Source organism: Beta vulgaris, chromosome 5, assembly GCF_026745355.1.
Source record: "Beta vulgaris subsp. vulgaris cultivar EL10 chromosome 5, EL10.2, whole genome shotgun sequence".
In the NCBI taxonomy this organism is placed as follows: Eukaryota; Viridiplantae; Streptophyta; class Magnoliopsida; order Caryophyllales; family Amaranthaceae; genus Beta; species Beta vulgaris.
In genome coordinates this window covers 14,286,512-14,305,854 of record NC_079206.1, presented here as the reverse complement: position 1 = coordinate 14,305,854, position 19,343 = coordinate 14,286,512, and the positions used below count along the sequence as shown (strand labels likewise).

Here is a 19,343-nt window from a genome sequence, read left to right as displayed (position 1 = left end):
CTGAGTAAGCCGAAACGTTATCACACGGGCGATAATGCCTGGGTAATTCTCTAAGATTTATTATAAATGTATTTTCTAGAAAAGAGAATTATCGGAGTGTTACATGAGTAGACCATGATATAGTGGATTTCAACTTCTTTGCAGCTAGTCTCGTTTCCTCAATCCTCTTAGCATTACAAGCACGAGTGTACACCTCCTTCACTGTAGTATACTCACTAGCTCCTTCCTAGAATGAAGATCAGGGTCTAACTTCTCCTCGAATTTCAACGCTCTCTCCTGCTCATCAGGAACTAACCCTTAGCAAAACGAGTCAACTCTTGAAATTTCACATAGAACTCATGAACCGACATATCTCCTTGCACAAGATCATTAAACTCCATCCTCTTCCTCTTCCTCATATGGGCTGGAAAGAACCCATCATGGATTGCCTTCTTGAACTTAGTCCAACCAAACTCTCTTTCTTCCATGAGCTCTTCTCCTTCCTCATGTACAATCACCTTAGTAGTTAGATCAAACTTATTGTGAGTCCACCAAACATCAGCATCCTCAACCAGATAATAGGCAGCAGCATAAACCCTCATTTCATTAGGTACTTGAAAAGCGGTAAAGATTTTGTCAAATTCTCTAATCCAGTTCTCCATCTTAGTAGGGGTACACTTACCATCAAAGGAAGAAGGTTTCTTCTATTCAATTGCTTTAGAAATCACAAAAGTTTTTGAACTAATATTTCTAGCAACAGGAGTAACAAGAGTATTAAGGGCGGCAGCTTGAGCCTCATCAAGTTTCTCCATAGCATCAGTTAAGGCTCGAGTGGATTGAGCTATCTCGCGCATCATATGATTCGAGCATGAGGTTCTGCCACGCGCGTGTCTACGCATCATCTTAAAAGCACAATAGAAACAAAGATAAACCAAAAATGATTCATCCTTATTGAATAATTCTTAACAAAAGAAGGGAAATAAAATAATATAAGAATAAATAAATCAAGCAAGAACATGAAAAGAGAAGTATATATTATCAGCTCATAATAATATAATTCCTTGTCTTCCCATAACACTTCCTCACAACGGCATTTCAATTTTAATAAGTTTATTCACCTATTCTTGTTTAAAGTCGTCTTAAAAAAATCTTAGTAACCTATAGCTTTGATACCAACTGTAACAACCCTGAATTTCCAATACTTCTAAAAATATTTTAAAATAAATAAACTCGAAAATTTAAAGTTGTTACGCCGCAATAATTAGTAATAATAACCACAAGGCTAATGGTTCTAATTAAAACAACGGATTTTTCACCAAGTATCCCCGAGTTTTCAAAAAATTCACCTGGTACCCTCCAAGTTTTCAAAATTCACAGGGTACCCCTAAGCTTCAAACTAATACACGGGGTACCCTTAAATGCCCTTAATGACTAACGGCGTTAACCGCCGTTAGTCATTAACTCTAATTTTCTGCTTTAACCCTAATTAATCCCCTAATCTTAACCCTAATCCTAACCCTTACCCCTAACCCTAACACTAAACCCTAACATTAACACTAACCCTAACCCACCACCCCACCACCCACCCCCACCCCCACCCTCCCACCATTGCCCCCTCCCCCACCCTCGCGCCGCCCCTCTCCCCACCCTTGCGCCCTCGCGCCGCCCTCCTCCCCTACCCTCCGCAGCCCCTCCCCACCCTCGCGCCGCCCTCCTCCCCCTCTCAGTTCATTTCAGCAGTCCCCTCCATCCCTCCCTCCACATCGCGCGCCCCCCGACCTTCCCCCCACCCCCGCGCCAACCACAGCACCACCCCCTTTCATTTTCGCACTCCACCGACTGCGCCCCTCGCGCCGCCCGCAATCCCTTCTTCTTTCCTCTGTTTTTTTCGCTGTGGGGGGACTTTTTGTTTCGCGAAAATTGGAGGAGGGTGGTGCAACGAGGGTGGGGGAGTAAGGATGGCAATTGGGCGGGGCGGGTGCGGAGGATGGTCCCTCCACACCCGCACCCGCGTAACATTCTCATCCCCATCCCTGCCCCACCACCCATTGCGGGGGAAGATTCAAGACCCATCCCCGCCCCACCACCCTTTGCGGGGAGAATTTCAGACCCACCCCCGCCCCACCACCCGCATAGATACCCACACCGCGTCGTACCCGCATTGTACCCGCCCCATCCTCGCCCAATTGCCATAACAGTAGCTAACTAGTTGTCCCTGTATTCAACATAATGTATCATGAAAAGATTTTTAATCACTTTTGTCACAAAATAAACTGTAAAAAAATGTCATTGGGAATCCATCTTTTAAGTTCAACTTTTATCATTATGTGTTAGAACTTGTAAATTATTAAAGATATTGTTTAGAAGATAATATTATATCGTTATCTTTCTTTTCTAATGCTTAGATCACATATACCACTTTCATTGAATCAGAAATTCAGAACACATACATCTTGAACATAAATGAGAATAACAACAGATTCATGATAATTAATAGGACTAATGGCCTCTAAAACGTTGCTCCTAATAGCATAACTATAGATTCATCGAAATACATATGATAAAATCGAAGAACTTGCAATATTAGGCAAAAATAATATTACTGCAACAATGAAAAAAATGAGACGAATCGAAAAATAAATAAGAAGAAATTCAGAAACCTAAAACCATTTAACTTCCATTCCTGATAGCACCGGCCACCGAGCAGCAGTGTAGCACCAAGCAGCACCGAGCAGAACCGAGCAACACCCAGCAACACCGATAAAAAATAGAGCCTCGAATTTGAAAAAGAAGAGGTAGTCATAGTGGGTGAGAGACTGAGACTTAAGAGTCGTTAGAGAGGAGGGAGAGCCGAGAGTAGGAGATTGGAGTGGCTGACTGGTTAAAACTTAAAACCCTAAAATTATGACTTTTAGAATTTAGAGTTTTAGACTTTTAGTTTTCTCATGTATGGCCGTATGGGTTCACTGATGGGTTGGGTCAAAGTCCTCAAAGCCCATATGGCCATATTAGATATTACAGATTTGTAATTTGCAAAATAAAATTATTAGAAATATAAAGTAAGTACTAAGTACATAAATAGGATTTTTATAATAAATATGCGGGGGGGGGGGGGGGGGGGGGGGGGGGGCGGGGATGGGACGGGTATAACATAAAATCCACACCCGCTCCACCACCATTGCTGGGACAATTTTAATCCCATCCCCGCCAAACCTAGACCCTCCCCGCCCCAATTGGGCGGGGATGGGGCAGGTCTCCTACTTGACCCGCCCACTGCCATCCCTATGGGGGAGGGGTGCGATTTCAGGGGCTGCGAAAACGAGGTGGTGGCGCGGGGGTGGGGGGTGTGCTGTGGGGGTGCGGGTGTGGGGGAGGGGGTGAGATTTCAGGGGCTGCGAAAATTGCGTGGAGCGGGGGAGGGAGGGTGGGGGTTGCGGTGGGGGTGGGGGTTGCGAGGGTCGGGGAGGGGGGGCTGCTGGGGTGAGGGAGGGGGGCTGTGGGGTAGGGGTGCGACAGGGGGTAGTGGTGGTGGGAGGGTGGGGGAAGGGTGGTTAGGCTAGGTTTAGGGTTTAGGGTTAGAGTTAGGGTTAGGATTAGGGTTAGGGTGAGGGTTAGGTTTAGAGGTTAATTAGAGTTGAAAACAGAAAATTAGGGTTAATGACTAACGGCGGTTAACGCCGTTAGTCATTAAGGGCATTTAAGGGTACCCCGTGTATTAGTTTGAAAATTAGGGGTACCCTGTGAATTTTGAAAACTTGGAGGGTACCAGGTGAATTTTTTGAAAACTCGGGGGTACTTGGTGAAAAAACCGTTAAAACAATAAACAATAAGTTATATATAATTATTACATACTAAGTAATTAACTAGAATGTAAATTAATTACTACAAACCAGAATATAAAACTTATAGTCAAATAAATAACAGCGGAAGTCTTTTTAAAGTCTTATTAAATCAAAAGGGATCCAACACACTCTTTAACCCAACCGGAGCTAATTATCTTCAAGTCCCTGCACATTAAACATTGTAGTATCAGCCAAAGGTTGAGCAAGATTTAATACTTTAATAAAATAAAACTATTCAATGTACAGGTAAGATATATAGGAATATCTTACAAATTCATTTAGAAGTTGTACAGATTATATATATAATATATTAACTTTCTAACAACCTCAAATCCAACCTTTGTTTCTTTCTTTCTGAACTAGTCTGTAAAACTTTCAAATATAACCTTTCGTAATCTGTGAGTAGGAAGTAATAAAAATCTAATGAGCTAGCTAGGCTCACTAGATAAGGTAAACACCAAAGTCCCTATTATGCATACCCCTAACTTGATAACGTACCAAAAAGGAAGACAAATGGCAAGAGTATGGATCAATATACTCCCAACTACTAAAATATACTGTTGAGACACTGTTAACTCAACATACTTCCATACTCGAGGAATACCGCTTACCGGCAACCCCACAATTTAATTAAAACTTGTTAACAATAAGGAACTTCATCCTTTCCAATATAAACCTCATAAATAATCTCATAAACTCTTTCAATATAAATATCGAGAACCATCAAAATCTCAACGTATAAAGTTCATAAAACAATCTCATTGTTAAAATAAATTTGCAAACAATATAAAACAGGTTCTGAACTCATCAGCACAAGCACAGTAAGAAATCTCATTCTTAACAATTCTCAATCTCAAGTGAATAAGGTTCTTCTACGAACTCGCAATCTACAATATAATAATATAGTATAAGTCACTTGACTATACTTCACATAATTCTCATATAAATGACATACCCGAGCTAATGAGTTTTGATTGATTTCGAAAATGAATCAACTTAACTTAATTTATTTCAAAAAAAAAAAAACACAAAAGTCAAATAGGCCAAAAGTCAATGAAAGTCAACTACACAAACTAGTACCCCTAAAGTTTTAAGGATTTATCATATAACTTAGACAAAGAACTACTATATACCAACAAAATCGCAAACATGTATGTGTAATATACAACTATGACTAATACCTCATTTTATTTTATTTTATTTTTGTCTCCTATTAAAGTATGATCAGTAAATTGCAAGAACAATACTAGTGTTGCAGCACGCCAAAATTTTGGCTAGGGAAAGGTTTAGTCAGCAGCCAAACAAACTTCTTGTCGACTATAACAACCATTGATACCCACCTCCAATCCATTCTACAACAACACAACGCCACCACCATACCACAACATCAGCACACTACAACAACCATATTACAACAACATACTGCCACCACCATACCACAACAACAAACAACATCCAAAACTATAATTTAAACACTATACTTGATTATCTTCATACTACATCAAACTCATAAATTAAATTTTGCTGAACAGACAACTATAACCTTATACTAAAATTTGGCAGCCATAACAAACATATAATAATAATTCTAGACTAAATCTTGAAACTAATGATCATCAAATTAAACTCGAAAATATGCTAACTACATCATATTAATTCCTGATAAATTTTGTTCCTCAATAACTATAATATTATAATTCGAACCAGAGAATTAACAAACAATCCCATACATCACAAATTTTAGAATATACTTTAGAAACAATAATTTCACAAAGCCAACTCGAAAATACATTAACTAAGTCGAATTAAACATGAAACACAAATCAATTATACAAATTTCCGATAGTAGGAATTTCCTTCAATTCGATTTTGTTATGAACCCTAATTTTTAAAAACCCAAAATTCAGATAATCAATCCATTACGGAATTAAAACTAACAATCATAACTTACTTGATTAGAGGAATGTAGTAGAGTAATATTCCTCAATGAAGGACTCGAAAAGCTCTTGATTTGACCTGATTTTTTACCCGAAAATCACAAGTACGAAACCCAATTCTCTCTCTTCGAGATACCCACAAAAACTAAAAAGTGTGAAGCTGAATGAATGATGGTGGGAGTGTAATGATTGTTGATGGAAAATTTTTGTAGCTTAATTGATAGGAAAAATTGATTTAAATAGTCCCAACTATGGGCGTCCTGACAAAAACAGTTCCCACTATTATTTTTTATTGTTCAGTCCCAAATTTAACCCCACCCCTTTATACTGGTGGTCCAAGTCGACCGATGACTTGCTAAACCGTTAAAAAACCCTATTTTCCTTTTTTCTCTTTTTTTACCTGTTTCTTCCAACTCTTCCATCAGTTTTTCTCTCTCCTCCCTCCTTCCTCCTCTTCCCCTATCACCCCTTCTCTTCCCTCTCCCTTCCACCCAAATGACAACTTCTCTCTCACACCTGAAAACCGAAGCCCGTACCGGCGCGGTTGCTGTTGGTTGCTAGTGATGGGTTGCGCAAACCTTGCTCGCATCTCTCTCTCTCTCTCTCTCTCTCTCTCTCTCTCTCTCTCCTTTAGCCGCTACTTCAGGGGTAGGGGAAGTCTTTCGGGTGCAGGGAAGGTGGGGGAAGGGGAGGGGTTTCGAAGGCTGGGGGATATATGGCGGGGGCTGGGAGATGTTTTAGGGCATTGGAGGGAAATAGGAGGTGGGGGAAGGTGAGGGTAGTGGAGGGGGAGGGTTCCAGAGCAGGGAGATGCATGGCAGGGGAGGGCTAACTGGGGCAGGGGAAAAGGGAGGGTAGTGGAGGGGAAGTGGAGGGGTTCCGGGGCAGGGGTGATTGGGGATGTGTGGCTGGCGAGGGGTGGCAAGGGAGGGGTGGCTGGGGATGCGTGGCTGGGGAGGGTTATAGGGGGCTGGCTGGTGGCAGAGGAGAGGAGGAGGGAGTAGTGAATGAAGGAGGGAGAAAGAAGATTGAAAAAAATAATAAAAAATGGTAAATTACCTGCTGTAGTAGGTTTTTTTACCTGTTGGGACTACTATTGTAAAACACCCTTTAAAGTTGGGACTGAATAATAAAAAACGATAGTTGGGACTGTTTTTGTCAGGACGTCCATAGTTGGGACAGAATGAAGATCGTGGGTTTTCTTTGTTCAGTACAACTCTCATTTCCTTCTTTTCCTTTATTTCTTTTCTTTCTTCTTTTTATTTTTTCTACTTTTTCTTTCCTAGTTTTCGTTTAATACTAGTAGTATGATAGGCATTGGGTAGTTAACCTAGTAAATTTAGGAATTTGTTTTTGATCAATTTATAGGTAAAATCAAAGCTATAAAAAAAAATTTTAAATAAAAGGAATCTAATATTATTCTCATTAAATAATTTTAAACAAATAGTTACTAAATGGATATAAAAATACGGGGTGTTACAATTGTCCTGTTGGTTGGGTGGTTCTTTATGAATACCCTTTCAAAATAGGTCTTAGGCTACCTTTCTCGGCCATTGCTAGGGAACTTTTACAGGCTTTTCAAATTAGTTATGGCCAAGTAATGCCCCAAGTTTGGAGGGTCCTTAGCGTCATTGACAGGGTTACATCCAACTAGGATGAGTATTTACTCTTCAAGATCTACTATATTGTTATGAAATTAGGGTCAAAGGAAAGAATAGGATAGCTTTGCATGTCAGGGGGAAGAGAAACGCGTTAGTCAAATACCATCGCATGATGGAGGATGGAAAGGTCGCTGTATCTTTGTGAAAAAAATTGTCTCTTAGCGAGTTAGGGAAATTCTTGATAGGAGGCTGGAATATGAAAGGTCCGTGAACTTTACTTGCGATTTTTGTTAACGTCATGATGTTAACATCACCCTTACGTCATCTTTTTCGCAGGTCTAGATCTGAAACTGTTTGTTCCTAGAGAGGAGTCGTAATAAGAGTGTACTAAGTTTCTAGAGTAAAGTGTGGAGGATAGTTCATTCAAGAAAATATCGAATAATGTTGACCAAGGCGTCAGTTCTTCAATGGCTTCTGGTAAACATCCGTCATTTCTACACCATTGCGTACTAGTTTTACAAAAGTAGATTTGAAGAGCTTTCCAACGATAGGTTGCACGGCCCAAGACAAGTTTTACTCTGGGAGATATGGGCTTTGCAAGTTGGCTCTGTTTTGTTGAGACTTCCTACACGCGCGCGAATTTGTTAATCCCGACCCTTTAATATTTTATTTGGCCTTCCTTATCTTGTAACTTAGATTCGTACTAGTGTTAGGAGACACAACTTTATATTGAGGATTTCTAATTAGGTTAGATATACTATTCATTCACGTTTGGCGTTATTTTTCTCTCAAGTTTCTCCATATTTGCGGTAATTTATTTTCTATTGCAATTTGGAGATTCAAGATTGTGTCTTTGTTCAAGCATTTGGATTCATGTTTTATTCAAGCATAGTTAATCAAGTTGTATTCTTTTCTTTCTCTTGTTTATACTAATTATGTTTTCAATTAATTTAAGTTTGTTGGTTTCATTGCCATGATTAGTGAGTATTCTTTTTTATCTAGGATTGAATTGAGCCATAGTATGGATTGATCATGTAAATTTTTTCTCTAATTCCCTTGTTATTGAGGAATGTTTAGGGTTTGATAGGATTGTTCTTGTTGTCAATTTTGCATCTAGACTTAGCTCTACTTTTATATTAGCAACTAAAGTTGGAGTTGGAATTAGGATTATTTGTTTATTGCTAAATTATTATTATATTAATTGAGTTCATCAACGAAAGTCGGGCCTTGATTTAGATAGTTTTGTCATTGATTTGAATTCTCCCATGAAAATAGGTGAGAAGTACAATTGGGATTTGTTTCACATTGGTTCTTAATACTTCTTATGATGTGTGTAAACCATGAAAATAGGAGACATGCATGTTAGTTATTAGGCCTTTTGCTATCACAAAATTAAGCTCTAGGTATTGAGGAATGATAGAGGATTTAGTTTTGGTTTGTAGTTGTGCTTTATTAATGAGTCATGAGGGAAGGCCAATCGCGCCAAAGCTATCTATAATCAATTAACTAGGTGTGATTTATGTTTTGATGAATTCATATTCGTGGTGATGCTTAATTTTAGGGTTTTTTTATATTATACTCATCGAGTTTGTCATATCTTGTTATTAGTTTAATTATTAGTAACATAGATTCCTCTTGATATTGATGGATTTTTGGTGACGTAATAGAAGTGTTGTTTTATTTTTATAGTACTATAATAATAAGAAGCGTAATGAGTAGAGGATATAATCACAAGGTGTGATATTACTGTTGATAAGGAGGGAGATAAGTATATGAGAAAAAAACATGTATTCAAAAAACTTGTATTTCTTCAGATTCCATCACATAGTGTAATGATCTATCTATACAGAAAAGAAGTCGGTTACTTTCCTTCTAACAATATCCATATAGTAATCCACTCATGCTTAGGATTACTCTAGATACGTACATCTCTCTTTTTCTTATATTTGCTTCTTAGCTTAGATTTTTCTAGACTTAATTTCTATGTCTTTCTATCCTAGATTTTTCTAGCTACTTTAATGACATATATTAATTACAAGATTTTTTTTGATTATTTTAATACTCTGTCTAATCTAAAAAATCTTGCACTCTTGAATTCTTGCTCATAATATTCTTGAACTTTGTTAATGCACTTATCACCAATCACCACAGGACATGAACTTTTGATTTTCAATGTTGGCACTCATGTTACCGACCTTCATCTTCTTAATATGACTTCTCAATTTTTCTGATCTTCTCGTTCGTACTCATGTTACCAATTATTTTACTGATGCTCGTGTCACCAGCCATTATTCAGATATTATTTTTTCTTTAAATTTTTCTGTTGTTGTTGTTGGTGCTCATATCACCAACCTACCCCGCTAATGCTCTTGTCATTAGCAAACTTCAAAATAAAGTTTCTTCTTGATTTTCTTCGCCAAAATTGACAATCTCATTGTTTTTCTTGGTCATGCAATTCTTTCCTACATGAACAAACCTTTTGCACTCCTAGCATTATGGCTTTCCTTTGTGCCAACTGTTTCGGTTGTGAAACGAATGACCGCTTTGTGTTGGAAGTCGCGGCCGCGATGGAACGCGTGGCTGTCATTGAAATCCTGCAACACAGCAAACGTAAACTACCCTCGAGGGAGGGAGGGGTGTCGAGGAAACCCCCTCTGAGGCTCAAGTCAATATTGTGTCCGTGAAGGATTTAGAGAGAGAAAGTAGAGAGATAGAGAGAGAAAGTAGTGTTCAGAATCTGGCCACCTACAGAATAGTACCATTTGGCTATTTATAAATATTTTATTCCCCTGACAGGGTGAATAATTTGTAGACACGTGTATGGCTGTGATGCGCCTGACATAAGGAAAGATTCCTCTATTTTGTCTTATTAGATGGCCGCCAACAGCTTTGTCGGACAACTTCATGGAACTGATCTCAAGTGCTGTTATGATTGCCTCTTGACCATGTCCTGGTATGGTGCTCACAGGCATGATGCTCGCTGACATACTAATGCCTCCACTAGCATACTTTATACTACTAATCCCATTCCTAGCTGCCATCGAACCCCCTCCCCTTCCCCTGCTGCCATCAAAATCCCTCCCTTTTCCCCTGTTGTTGTGAACCCCCTCCCATTCCCCTGCTGCCATCGAACTCCCTCCCCCTTCCCTTGCTATTGCGAACCCCCTCCCCTGCTGTTGTCGAACTCCTTTCCCTTTCTCTTACTGTTGCAAACCAGTGAAGGTGCCGCAAAGTATGTGGTCGCCTACAAGCAAGCGCCACCTGGGTTAGGGTTTAGTTGCAAGGAGATGAAGTGGAGGTTAGCGGGGAAAGGAAAGGGGAGGGAGTTCGACGGTAGTAGGGGAAGGGGGAGGCAGTTTGACGGAAGCTGGGGAAGGGGAGGGGGGCTTTTGGGGTGGTGGTGGTAAAAGGGTGGTGGAAGTCGCGTCCGCAATGGAATGCATGGCCATCATGGAAATCCTACAAGACAACAAACGTAAACTACCCGGAGGGGTGTGCCAAGGAGACTCCCTCCAAGTCATTGTTGTGTCCGTTAAAAATGTGAGCATTATATAATCACAAGGTGAGAATCTATATAAATATATCAATAGGAGTTACTAAGCAAGGAATGGTGCCCCGTGACGCTCTTCCTAGGGGAATTTTACTTTATGTAATTCATGTACACAAAAAAAAATTAGAAATTGCATAGTATAGGATTTGAAACCGTGACCTCAATTTTATATACGAAAGTTTTAACCACTAAACCAAGTTGTATTCAGTGTTAACATTTTAAAGTACAATATTAATAAAAGAAATATTTTCTTTCCCGGGACATAGCCCGAGCGGTCGGGCCTGATAATTAGTTAGTGTTGATATGGAGGGAGATTAGTATATGAGAAAAAACTTGTATTCAGAAACCTTATATTTCTCCAAATTCCATCACGTAGTCTAATGATCTATTTACACAGCAAAGATGTCGTCACTTTTCTTCAAGCAATATCCATATAGTAATCTACTCACGCTTAGGATTACTCTACATACATCTCTCTTTTTCATATATTTGCTTCTTAGCTTAGATTTTTCTAGACTTAATTTTTCATAGTCTTAAATCAATCAACTAATATTTAATATTGCACCTCTTTGAGTTTGATCGTATGTACTACGACATGTTCACTCGTGATATTAAATTAAAACCCTAACAATAATATAGGTAATTAGTAACATCGGCGGATTATAACTAGGACGGGGGAGGGCCTGACCCCCCATACAATGATGGAATTCAAAACTATAAAACTACAGTATAGTAAATGAAATCATTGGTGGCATAGTGGTAAGCAAAAGAAAAAAAGTCCTTTCATAAGGTGCAAGGTTCGAATTCCAGCATTAGTTAAGTTGACAATTTTTTTTATTTCCAGAATGTTTTTTCTTCTTTATATTCTAATATCTCTTGTTTTATCTTATTCTCAAAAGTCCTTTTAAATTAATTATTTCTATTTCCTTTTGCTCCATATTTTTTATATGTGTCCAACTCTAATCAGTACTCTCTTTTTTTTTCTCAAAATGCATTCTTAATTATGAAGTAAAATTTTATTATAATAGATATTGGTGTAATATCAATGTCACTTTTTTTTTCATTTGTTGGTTATAATCAATTACAAAATCTCATATAAAACTGTATTAGTTCTTATAATGATATATAGGAAGACATGAGTTTTTTTTTTTTTTCAATTAAATGGGTTACCTATAATAGAAGTGGCACTTTTATGTTAGAATTACCCCCTTGACTAAAAGTGATTCAATTAACTTGATTAGTACTGATTCATTCAACTTAAATGGTTACTCCTTTAGAGCAAAAGAATAAAAGTTGATCATTCAACAACTTTATTGTAAAATACTCAGAGAAGACTTACTCGAAAGAAATTTTATACTTGATTTCTTAAAAAAACGAGTTACTAATAAACTACTCCAATTTATGGAAAAAGTAACCATTCATTAGTGAACTACTCTTTCAATTACTTGAATTACTTTTAATTGGTCGAAAAATATATGGACAACAAAATTTAAGTGTTGAGGTTTAGCTGTTTAGAATATTACATTAGCTAAAATTTCTTTACAGCAATAAACTTTTATATTAAGTATTTTATTTCAACTTCTAAAACAAATTAGAGTTCGTATTGTGTCGGACTCGTCCGACACAATCAGCCCGTCGGACCACTTCACTTGAGTTTCAGGTAGTCTTCATTTTTTTTTCAGGTAGTCTTCATTTTTTTTTTTTTCTTCTCTTTTTCAGTTAGTCTAAATGAAAGTAAGTTACCTCTATGAAAGTAACTTAGGTCTAACTGAAAGTAACTTAGGTCTAAATGAAAGTAACTTAGGTCTAACTGAAAGTAACTTAGGTCTAAATGAAAGTAACTTAGGTCATTTTTTTTTCAGGTAGCCTTCATTTTTTTCAGGTAGTCGTCATTTTTTTTCAGGTAGTCTTCATTTTTTTCAGTTAGTCCATTATTTTTTTCAGTTGGCCCATTATTTCTTTCAGTTGGTCCATTTTTTGTTTCAGTTGATCCATTATTTGTTTCAGTTGGTATACATATTACGAAACAAAGTTCAACTGAAAGAAAACAAAGTCCAACTGAAAGAAAACAAAGTCCAACTGAAAGAAAACAAAGTCCAACTAAAAGAAAACAAAGTCCAACTGAAACAAAACAAAGTCCAACTGAAAAAAAAAAAAACACTAACCTCTGCTTTCTCTCACTTTCTCCTTCTTCATTCCTCTTAGCTGATTTTTTTCTTCTTTGTTGGATCAATAAAGAATGGAGACTGAGATTAACCTTGCTTTATTTCTCACTTTCTCCTTTTTTTTTTTTTTTTTTTTGATAGTTTGCCGTCTTTTCATTAAGTAATCAAATCTGCTTACATAGTATACATGAGCACTATTAGAACATCTTCTGCACTATTGGCTAAGATTACATTGTTTCATCTCTTTAACACCATGCTACAAATTCATCACTTCTCCTCAAACCTTTGGAGATTTTACGTCTAGCAACTGGACTCTGGTATACGGAAAGAAGAGATTTAATCACAGCCTTATATACACTATTAAGGGTATTGCATTTTCGTCTACTTCATTCTTTGTAGCACACTATGATTGTTTTTCTTCATGTTCCGACATTTTCTCTCTCCTCAGTCCTCAATATGGGTGCGTAAATGGTGTTTGTGGGATGCGACGGAGTTAGTGGTGGTTGAGTGAGAAGGAGGGAGGGGTAAAGGGAAAGAAGGGCGGCGAAGTCTGCATTCTCTTACTAAGGCCATTTGAGTATTGGGCTCAGCCCGTCTGACAGTAAATATTGGTCAGACGGTCTGACCCAATACTTTCACAACAAATTAATACCTCAACTTTTTGTTTATTTACTCGACCCCTCTAAAAAGTAGATTAATAAGATCCGCCACTGATTTGTAAACTTATGGACTTATGTTATCATGTGGTTTTATATCCAATTCAACCCATATCGAGAAGAGCTTAACATAAGATACTATTTCCTCCTCTTGGACCCCTCCACCCTTCAACTCTCTCAAAATTAACATTGATGGCTCTCTTCTTCATGAATCCAAGGAAACTTGCCTAGCTGCTATATGCCGAGATCATATGGGTGTAATTGGATAGAAGGTATATTGGCTTTGGATTTCTCTTCCGATGCTAGCGAGGCTGAAGCTCGGGGTTTGCTTATGGGGCTCCAGTGGATAAAAAGAAATGAATGGTCCAACTGTACCATCTCAATGGACTGTTTGCAAGTTGTCAAGGAAGTAACCGGAAAAGAAAAATTAATAATCATTTATCTAAAATTATTTATGCTTGTAGGGTGTTGCTCCACAAGGTTACAAGCGCTAGAGTTATCTATGAAGGAAGAGGAACAAACAAGCTTGCTGATCACATTGCTAGGAAAGCAAAAGGGAGAATGAACAAATTGTTTATTAGATCCTTCCCCACAAAACTTGTATTTTATTAGGTCCTTTCTGACAAAAAACCCTTTGTATTTTGACAAACCTTCTCCCGGATTGTACGAGTATTTTTACTATGGAAAAACATCAGTGTAAGGATTAATATTGGTTAACTAGGCGAGCCTCCGGATCGATCACCAAACTTTGTATGTGATAATTTAAATTCGTAATCTATGTTCCTCTTTCACCCAAAAAAAAAAAAGAGTGGCAGAAACTAGTTTCCCTTATAGAGATTCTCATTTATACAAAGACATAAATTCAAAACAGTCTCTAAGAACAAGAAAAACCTCTATTAATTCACAGTTTTGTGCTAGCATAGAGCTAGATTCTCACCTCCATTATGTTTTCTTGCCTTTTGAGCTTCAATATTATCCAAGTAATGTTGATAGATATAAGAAATAAATCCCCACATAGCAAGCACCATAGAGATTACCTTCACCCCATTCATCTTATCATGGAAGAACACTACTGCGAAAATCGGAACCAAAGGCAAACCCACAGTGCCAATCACATTAGAAAACAAGGATGATACTTCAAAAATGAGTCCTAAATACCCAATCGAAAAAACTTGCCAAGTTATAGCCGTGAAAGTTAATGTCATCACATAAGGCACTGTCCCCGTCTTATAATCCCTAATTTCCTCCTTCAACGTTCTCCATTCTCCACTACCAAAAAGCCCTACAACACAAGCACAAGTCGTCACAATCGCAGGATATATCTGCATAGATTGTACTGCGCCGTAGGACTTTTCCTTGATCACCTTCTCAAAATAATATTCTACCAACGACGACATTAAAGAGTACATCGCGGATGCACCAAGAGTACATAAAAACCCTATGATATATTTGCCCTTGGCAATGTTATTGCTTGCATCACCTTCATCATCAGCATTAATGCCTAATAGGCACGCGGAGATAGTGAGGATCACAACCGAGTTTATCACAAGGCCGGTTAATTTTTTCGAGTTGATGAAGAAGGAGGTGACCGCATTGAAGGCTAGTTGGGAGGCACATAACAAAGAGTATGTTGAGACGGGGAGGTATACAAGTCCATAAGAGTACATCAAGTTAGTGCCGGTTGAGAGGAGGCCGAAAGCGAAGTAGATAGAGGTGAGTTTAGAGATTGAAAGATGAAGAGAAGTTGGCGAGGAGGAGAAGAATTTAAAGGGAATGATGATGGGAAAGCCAGCTGATTGCACAAAAGTAGCCATCCATTTGCTGTTTCCACCTTTGTCAAAGTAGAGTCTACCTAAGAGGGTGGCAATGGTTTGGCCGACGAGTATGAAGAAGATGTAAGTTGTGATTCGAAGCCATTTTATGAGGTGTTTTAGTTTTGGCAAGTATAATTTTTTGTTCTTATTGTTGTTATGGTTGGTTATGGAATTGTCCTCGTTTGATCTTGAATCATATACCACTTCTTTGCCTGAAAAAAATTCCATCAAAATTTGAGAGCAAATGATGTTCCTTTACAAGAGAATGTAATTAGCTAGACAACTTATAGATTGCATAGTCTATGTTTGGACATGCAATGTCTCTTAACTTACTGATTAGTGAAAGAAAACAAAAAGAACAATTAAAAGACATCTTTTTACACTTCTTCGACAGGGTTGAAGACTTGAAGCTGAGTGGTTGACTAATGTCTTTTTCTTTTAGTTACGGCCACAAAGTCGACAAAAAGGTCAAGTAAAAAGTTTATTTCTTTTAAAGCACATTGGAGCCCTTCTATAATGTTAAGTAATATGGTGTTTGGTAATTAGAATTTTGAAGTAAAAAGAGAGTTTTGTATTAATTTTAGAGTTTTGACTAGTTAAAAGATTCTAAAAGGGTGTTTAGTAAAATAGAGTTTTAGAGAGAGTTTTGTAATGAAAACTTTCAAAATGAAAAAGCTTCTAATAGAAGCTTTTTCTCTAGAGGATTAGGTATAAATATGTTCAATGACTTTTTTGCCTCTAATAGTATTACTATACATTATATTAAAATGTATATGAATGTCATTTTACTCAAACAAATGACAGCAATAAGCTTTTATCAATCAGTTAATTGATACCAAACACATCTATAAAAAAAACGTTGTCAAGTCAACACTCAAATCTATTGAACAAAAAGTTAAAACTCTAACATCAAACTCTAAACGTTAATAGTTAAACTCTATTTGCTTCACAAAACCAATATATAATGAACAATGTTTTTATGCTTGGACAACCTTCAGGCTATCCATCTTCTCAAAGAGGGTCCTACGGACCTTATCTATTGTACAAATATTGTTGTTTTGTGCAGGGAGTTATGCAAGGCGCTCAACACCCTTAGAATCATCCACATCCCACGAACGATGAACTAACTTGGGAACAAGCTTGTAGAGGAAGCAAGAAGACTAGATGATAGCATGAATGTAGTCACAAATTTCCCATATTCCCCTTAATTTCTGCATGAATGTGTACATCTCGGATTTTATATAATTCACTCCTTTTTCACCAAAAAAAAGTTTGTTTCTTGATAGGTTTACTAAGAAAATTTTGTTGCCAAATTATCTTGTATATTAGGCCCTGTTTGGCCCTAGCATTTGAGGTAGCGGTTAGCGGTTGACAAGACTGAAACGCTACTTAAGAAAATTATGAGTGTTTGGTAAGGTAGTGGTTGTAGTAGCGGGTAGCAGTTGGAGTAGATTATGAGTAGCGGTTGTAGAACGTTATTACTACAAGTAACGTTTGAGATTTAGAGGTGGCGGTCTAGCAAATAAACACTATATAATAGCATAAGGTAAAATTATTAACCAATGTTTTTTATCTGTTTTCCTTTTACTATTTATTAATTGTTTTATTTTATGACAATTCAATGTTTGTTTTACAATAGCAGAGATGTAATTTAAATATTTATTTTAAAGATAATATATTTCACAAGTATTTTAGTTAAAATTGGTAATATAAATTTTTTTGAGGATTGAATATTTTCTTAGATTTATACATTTCTTTGAGCAACTAAAAACTCGTATACTCCTTTTTAATTGTGTAAATTCTTTGAAAAAATAAATATTGAATTTAACTATTAAACGAACATATATGAAATTGTTTGAGTTCATTTCATATTAGATTAAATGTCATTTATTGTCTTTTACAATTCCAACAGCTACTTTTTGCCAAACACTTCTAATTAAACAACTAATTTAATCGCTGATCGATGACAACTTCTAATAGACAGCTAGCAGCTACCCCCAACAGCTACAACTACATACTACAACCGCTAACAGCTAGTAAAACCGCTAGTTTTGCCCAACATATGCCTTTAGTCTAAAGTTAATTGTTTGTGGTCATAATGGGTCAAATCAAACCAGGGTTTCACCCAAAAAAAGGTTGTTCAAGCTATGAATAGGGATCGATCTTCAGTTTTAGAAAAACCAGTTAGGCCAATTTCGAAACTGAGACTAAATTACACTAAAACATCATTTTGAGTCTAAAGATCATGCACAAGCTAAGCCCGGATTAATTATCCGAAATTCGGTCGATCCGTCCTAAAATGCTCAAAGAACAACATAACTACAGTTATAATATTCACAAATCTCAAATCAACCACAATAATGACAAAGTTATACAAACCCTCACGGCCTCATTTCCCTCAAAATTTTCTTCTTCTCCTCACCAACTATTCTCTGTCCCTCTAGCCCTCGTCCCTTAGTTGAATCTACGTGCACATAGTTTTGTATATTGACAACCATACCAAAAGTTGAGTCTGTGTATTAATATCTTCATTGATCTTAAAAACAATGTACTGTGAAGCATCTATATTCAATGGGTTTCGATATGAAATGAGATAGAAACTCTTTTTTTTAATGGACATTGAAATAAATACTTAAACAAGCTCTCCAAGAGGAAACGGAAAAACTGTGTCGTAAAAAAATCATTAAGTTTGCATAAATATTGAAGAATTCTACAGGATCAAATAATGAATTTTAAACTATATGTTGCTACTGTTTTCCAGTAGTTGGTAATCGATTTAAGTGGCTTAATTACGTACCTCTACTTTGTTGTACCAACTGATCTTGAGTAGCATCCATAGGAAACCAAAAGGAGAAGCTCAGAAATATGGAGAGATGTAATTATTTACTGAAATTAAAGCAGTAGGACTTAGGAGTGAAGTACTCCAAAGAATATCAATTGTGAACATGAGGGTATTTTAGTCATTTAATAGAAGGAACCGGTAGACTAGTCAAATGACCCATTGAGATTTTATTTCTCATTTGCTAAACACGCCCTAAAATTTCATACTAACGCCCTGTATAAAAAAAAAAAATGTATGTATTTGTGTATTCTTATACTCCCACTCTCCCACTCCCACTCTCCTTCACTCTCATCACCTTCTCACTCTCTTTCACTCTCTTGACCCTCCCTCACTTCTCACTCTCTCTCCACTCTCTTACTCCATCTCCCTCATCAACAAACATTGCAAAGATCTCATACTCCAGCACGAAGAGAAATTCCGGCGAGTATCTCCGGCGAAAAGTTAAAATCCGGCGAGGAGCAGAGGTTAATTGCAGCGGCAAGGACCTTCCTCCGACGACACCTCTTCGAATTCCGGTGAGTATTTCTCTGTTTTTTCTCCCTTTTTTCTGAATTTTTTTTTAAATAAAAAAATAAGGGGGTGCCCACCAAAGACGCCCCACCACCGGTGGAGGCGCCCTTGGCAGGCGCTCCACCACATGGTGAGGCGCCTGCCAAGGACGCCTCCACCGGTGGTGGGGCGTCCTTGGTGGGCGCTCCCTTATTTTTTGAAATTCTTTTTTAAAAAAAAGAAGGGGAGGTGTCCACCAAGGACGCCCACCACCGGTGGCAGCGTCCTTGGCAGGCGCCTCACCATGTGGTGGAGCGCCTGCCATGGGCGCCTCCACCGGTGGTGGGGCGTCCATGGTGGACACCCCCTTAATTTTTTTTAAAAAAAAATTTCACTGTAAATTGAAAAAAAAAAACAGAGGGGGTGATGGTGGGGCTATGCGGTGGTGGTATGTCGGGGTAGGTGTTC

General features: G+C 37.7%; 1 protein-coding gene across 1 annotated transcript; it reads right to left on the bottom strand.

The window, feature by feature from the left end:
* Window positions 1-3,790: 3,790 nt before the first annotated feature.
* LOC104892897 (probable purine permease 11) lies at window positions 3,791-18,500 on the bottom strand. The gene is made up of 3 exons (XM_019249528.3): window positions 18,342-18,500; window positions 13,075-15,756; window positions 3,791-3,986 (listed from the first exon to the last, which is right to left on the bottom strand). Exons 1-2 carry the CDS (start codon window positions 18,379-18,381, stop codon window positions 14,645-14,647), a joined length of 1,152 nt encoding a protein of 383 aa, XP_019105073.2. The 5' UTR covers window positions 18,382-18,500; the 3' UTR covers window positions 3,791-3,986; window positions 13,075-14,644.
* Between the last annotated feature and the right edge of the window lie 843 nt (window positions 18,501-19,343).

Coding starts and splice junctions, on each gene's coding strand:
- LOC104892897 (XM_019249528.3), bottom strand. CDS start 18,381: ATGGATGCTACTCAAGATCAGTTGGTACAACAAAGTAGAG. Junction 15,757..18,341: donor GTTGGTACAACAAAGTAGAG/GTACGTAATTAA, acceptor AATTTTTTTCAG/GCAAAGAAGTGGTATATGAT.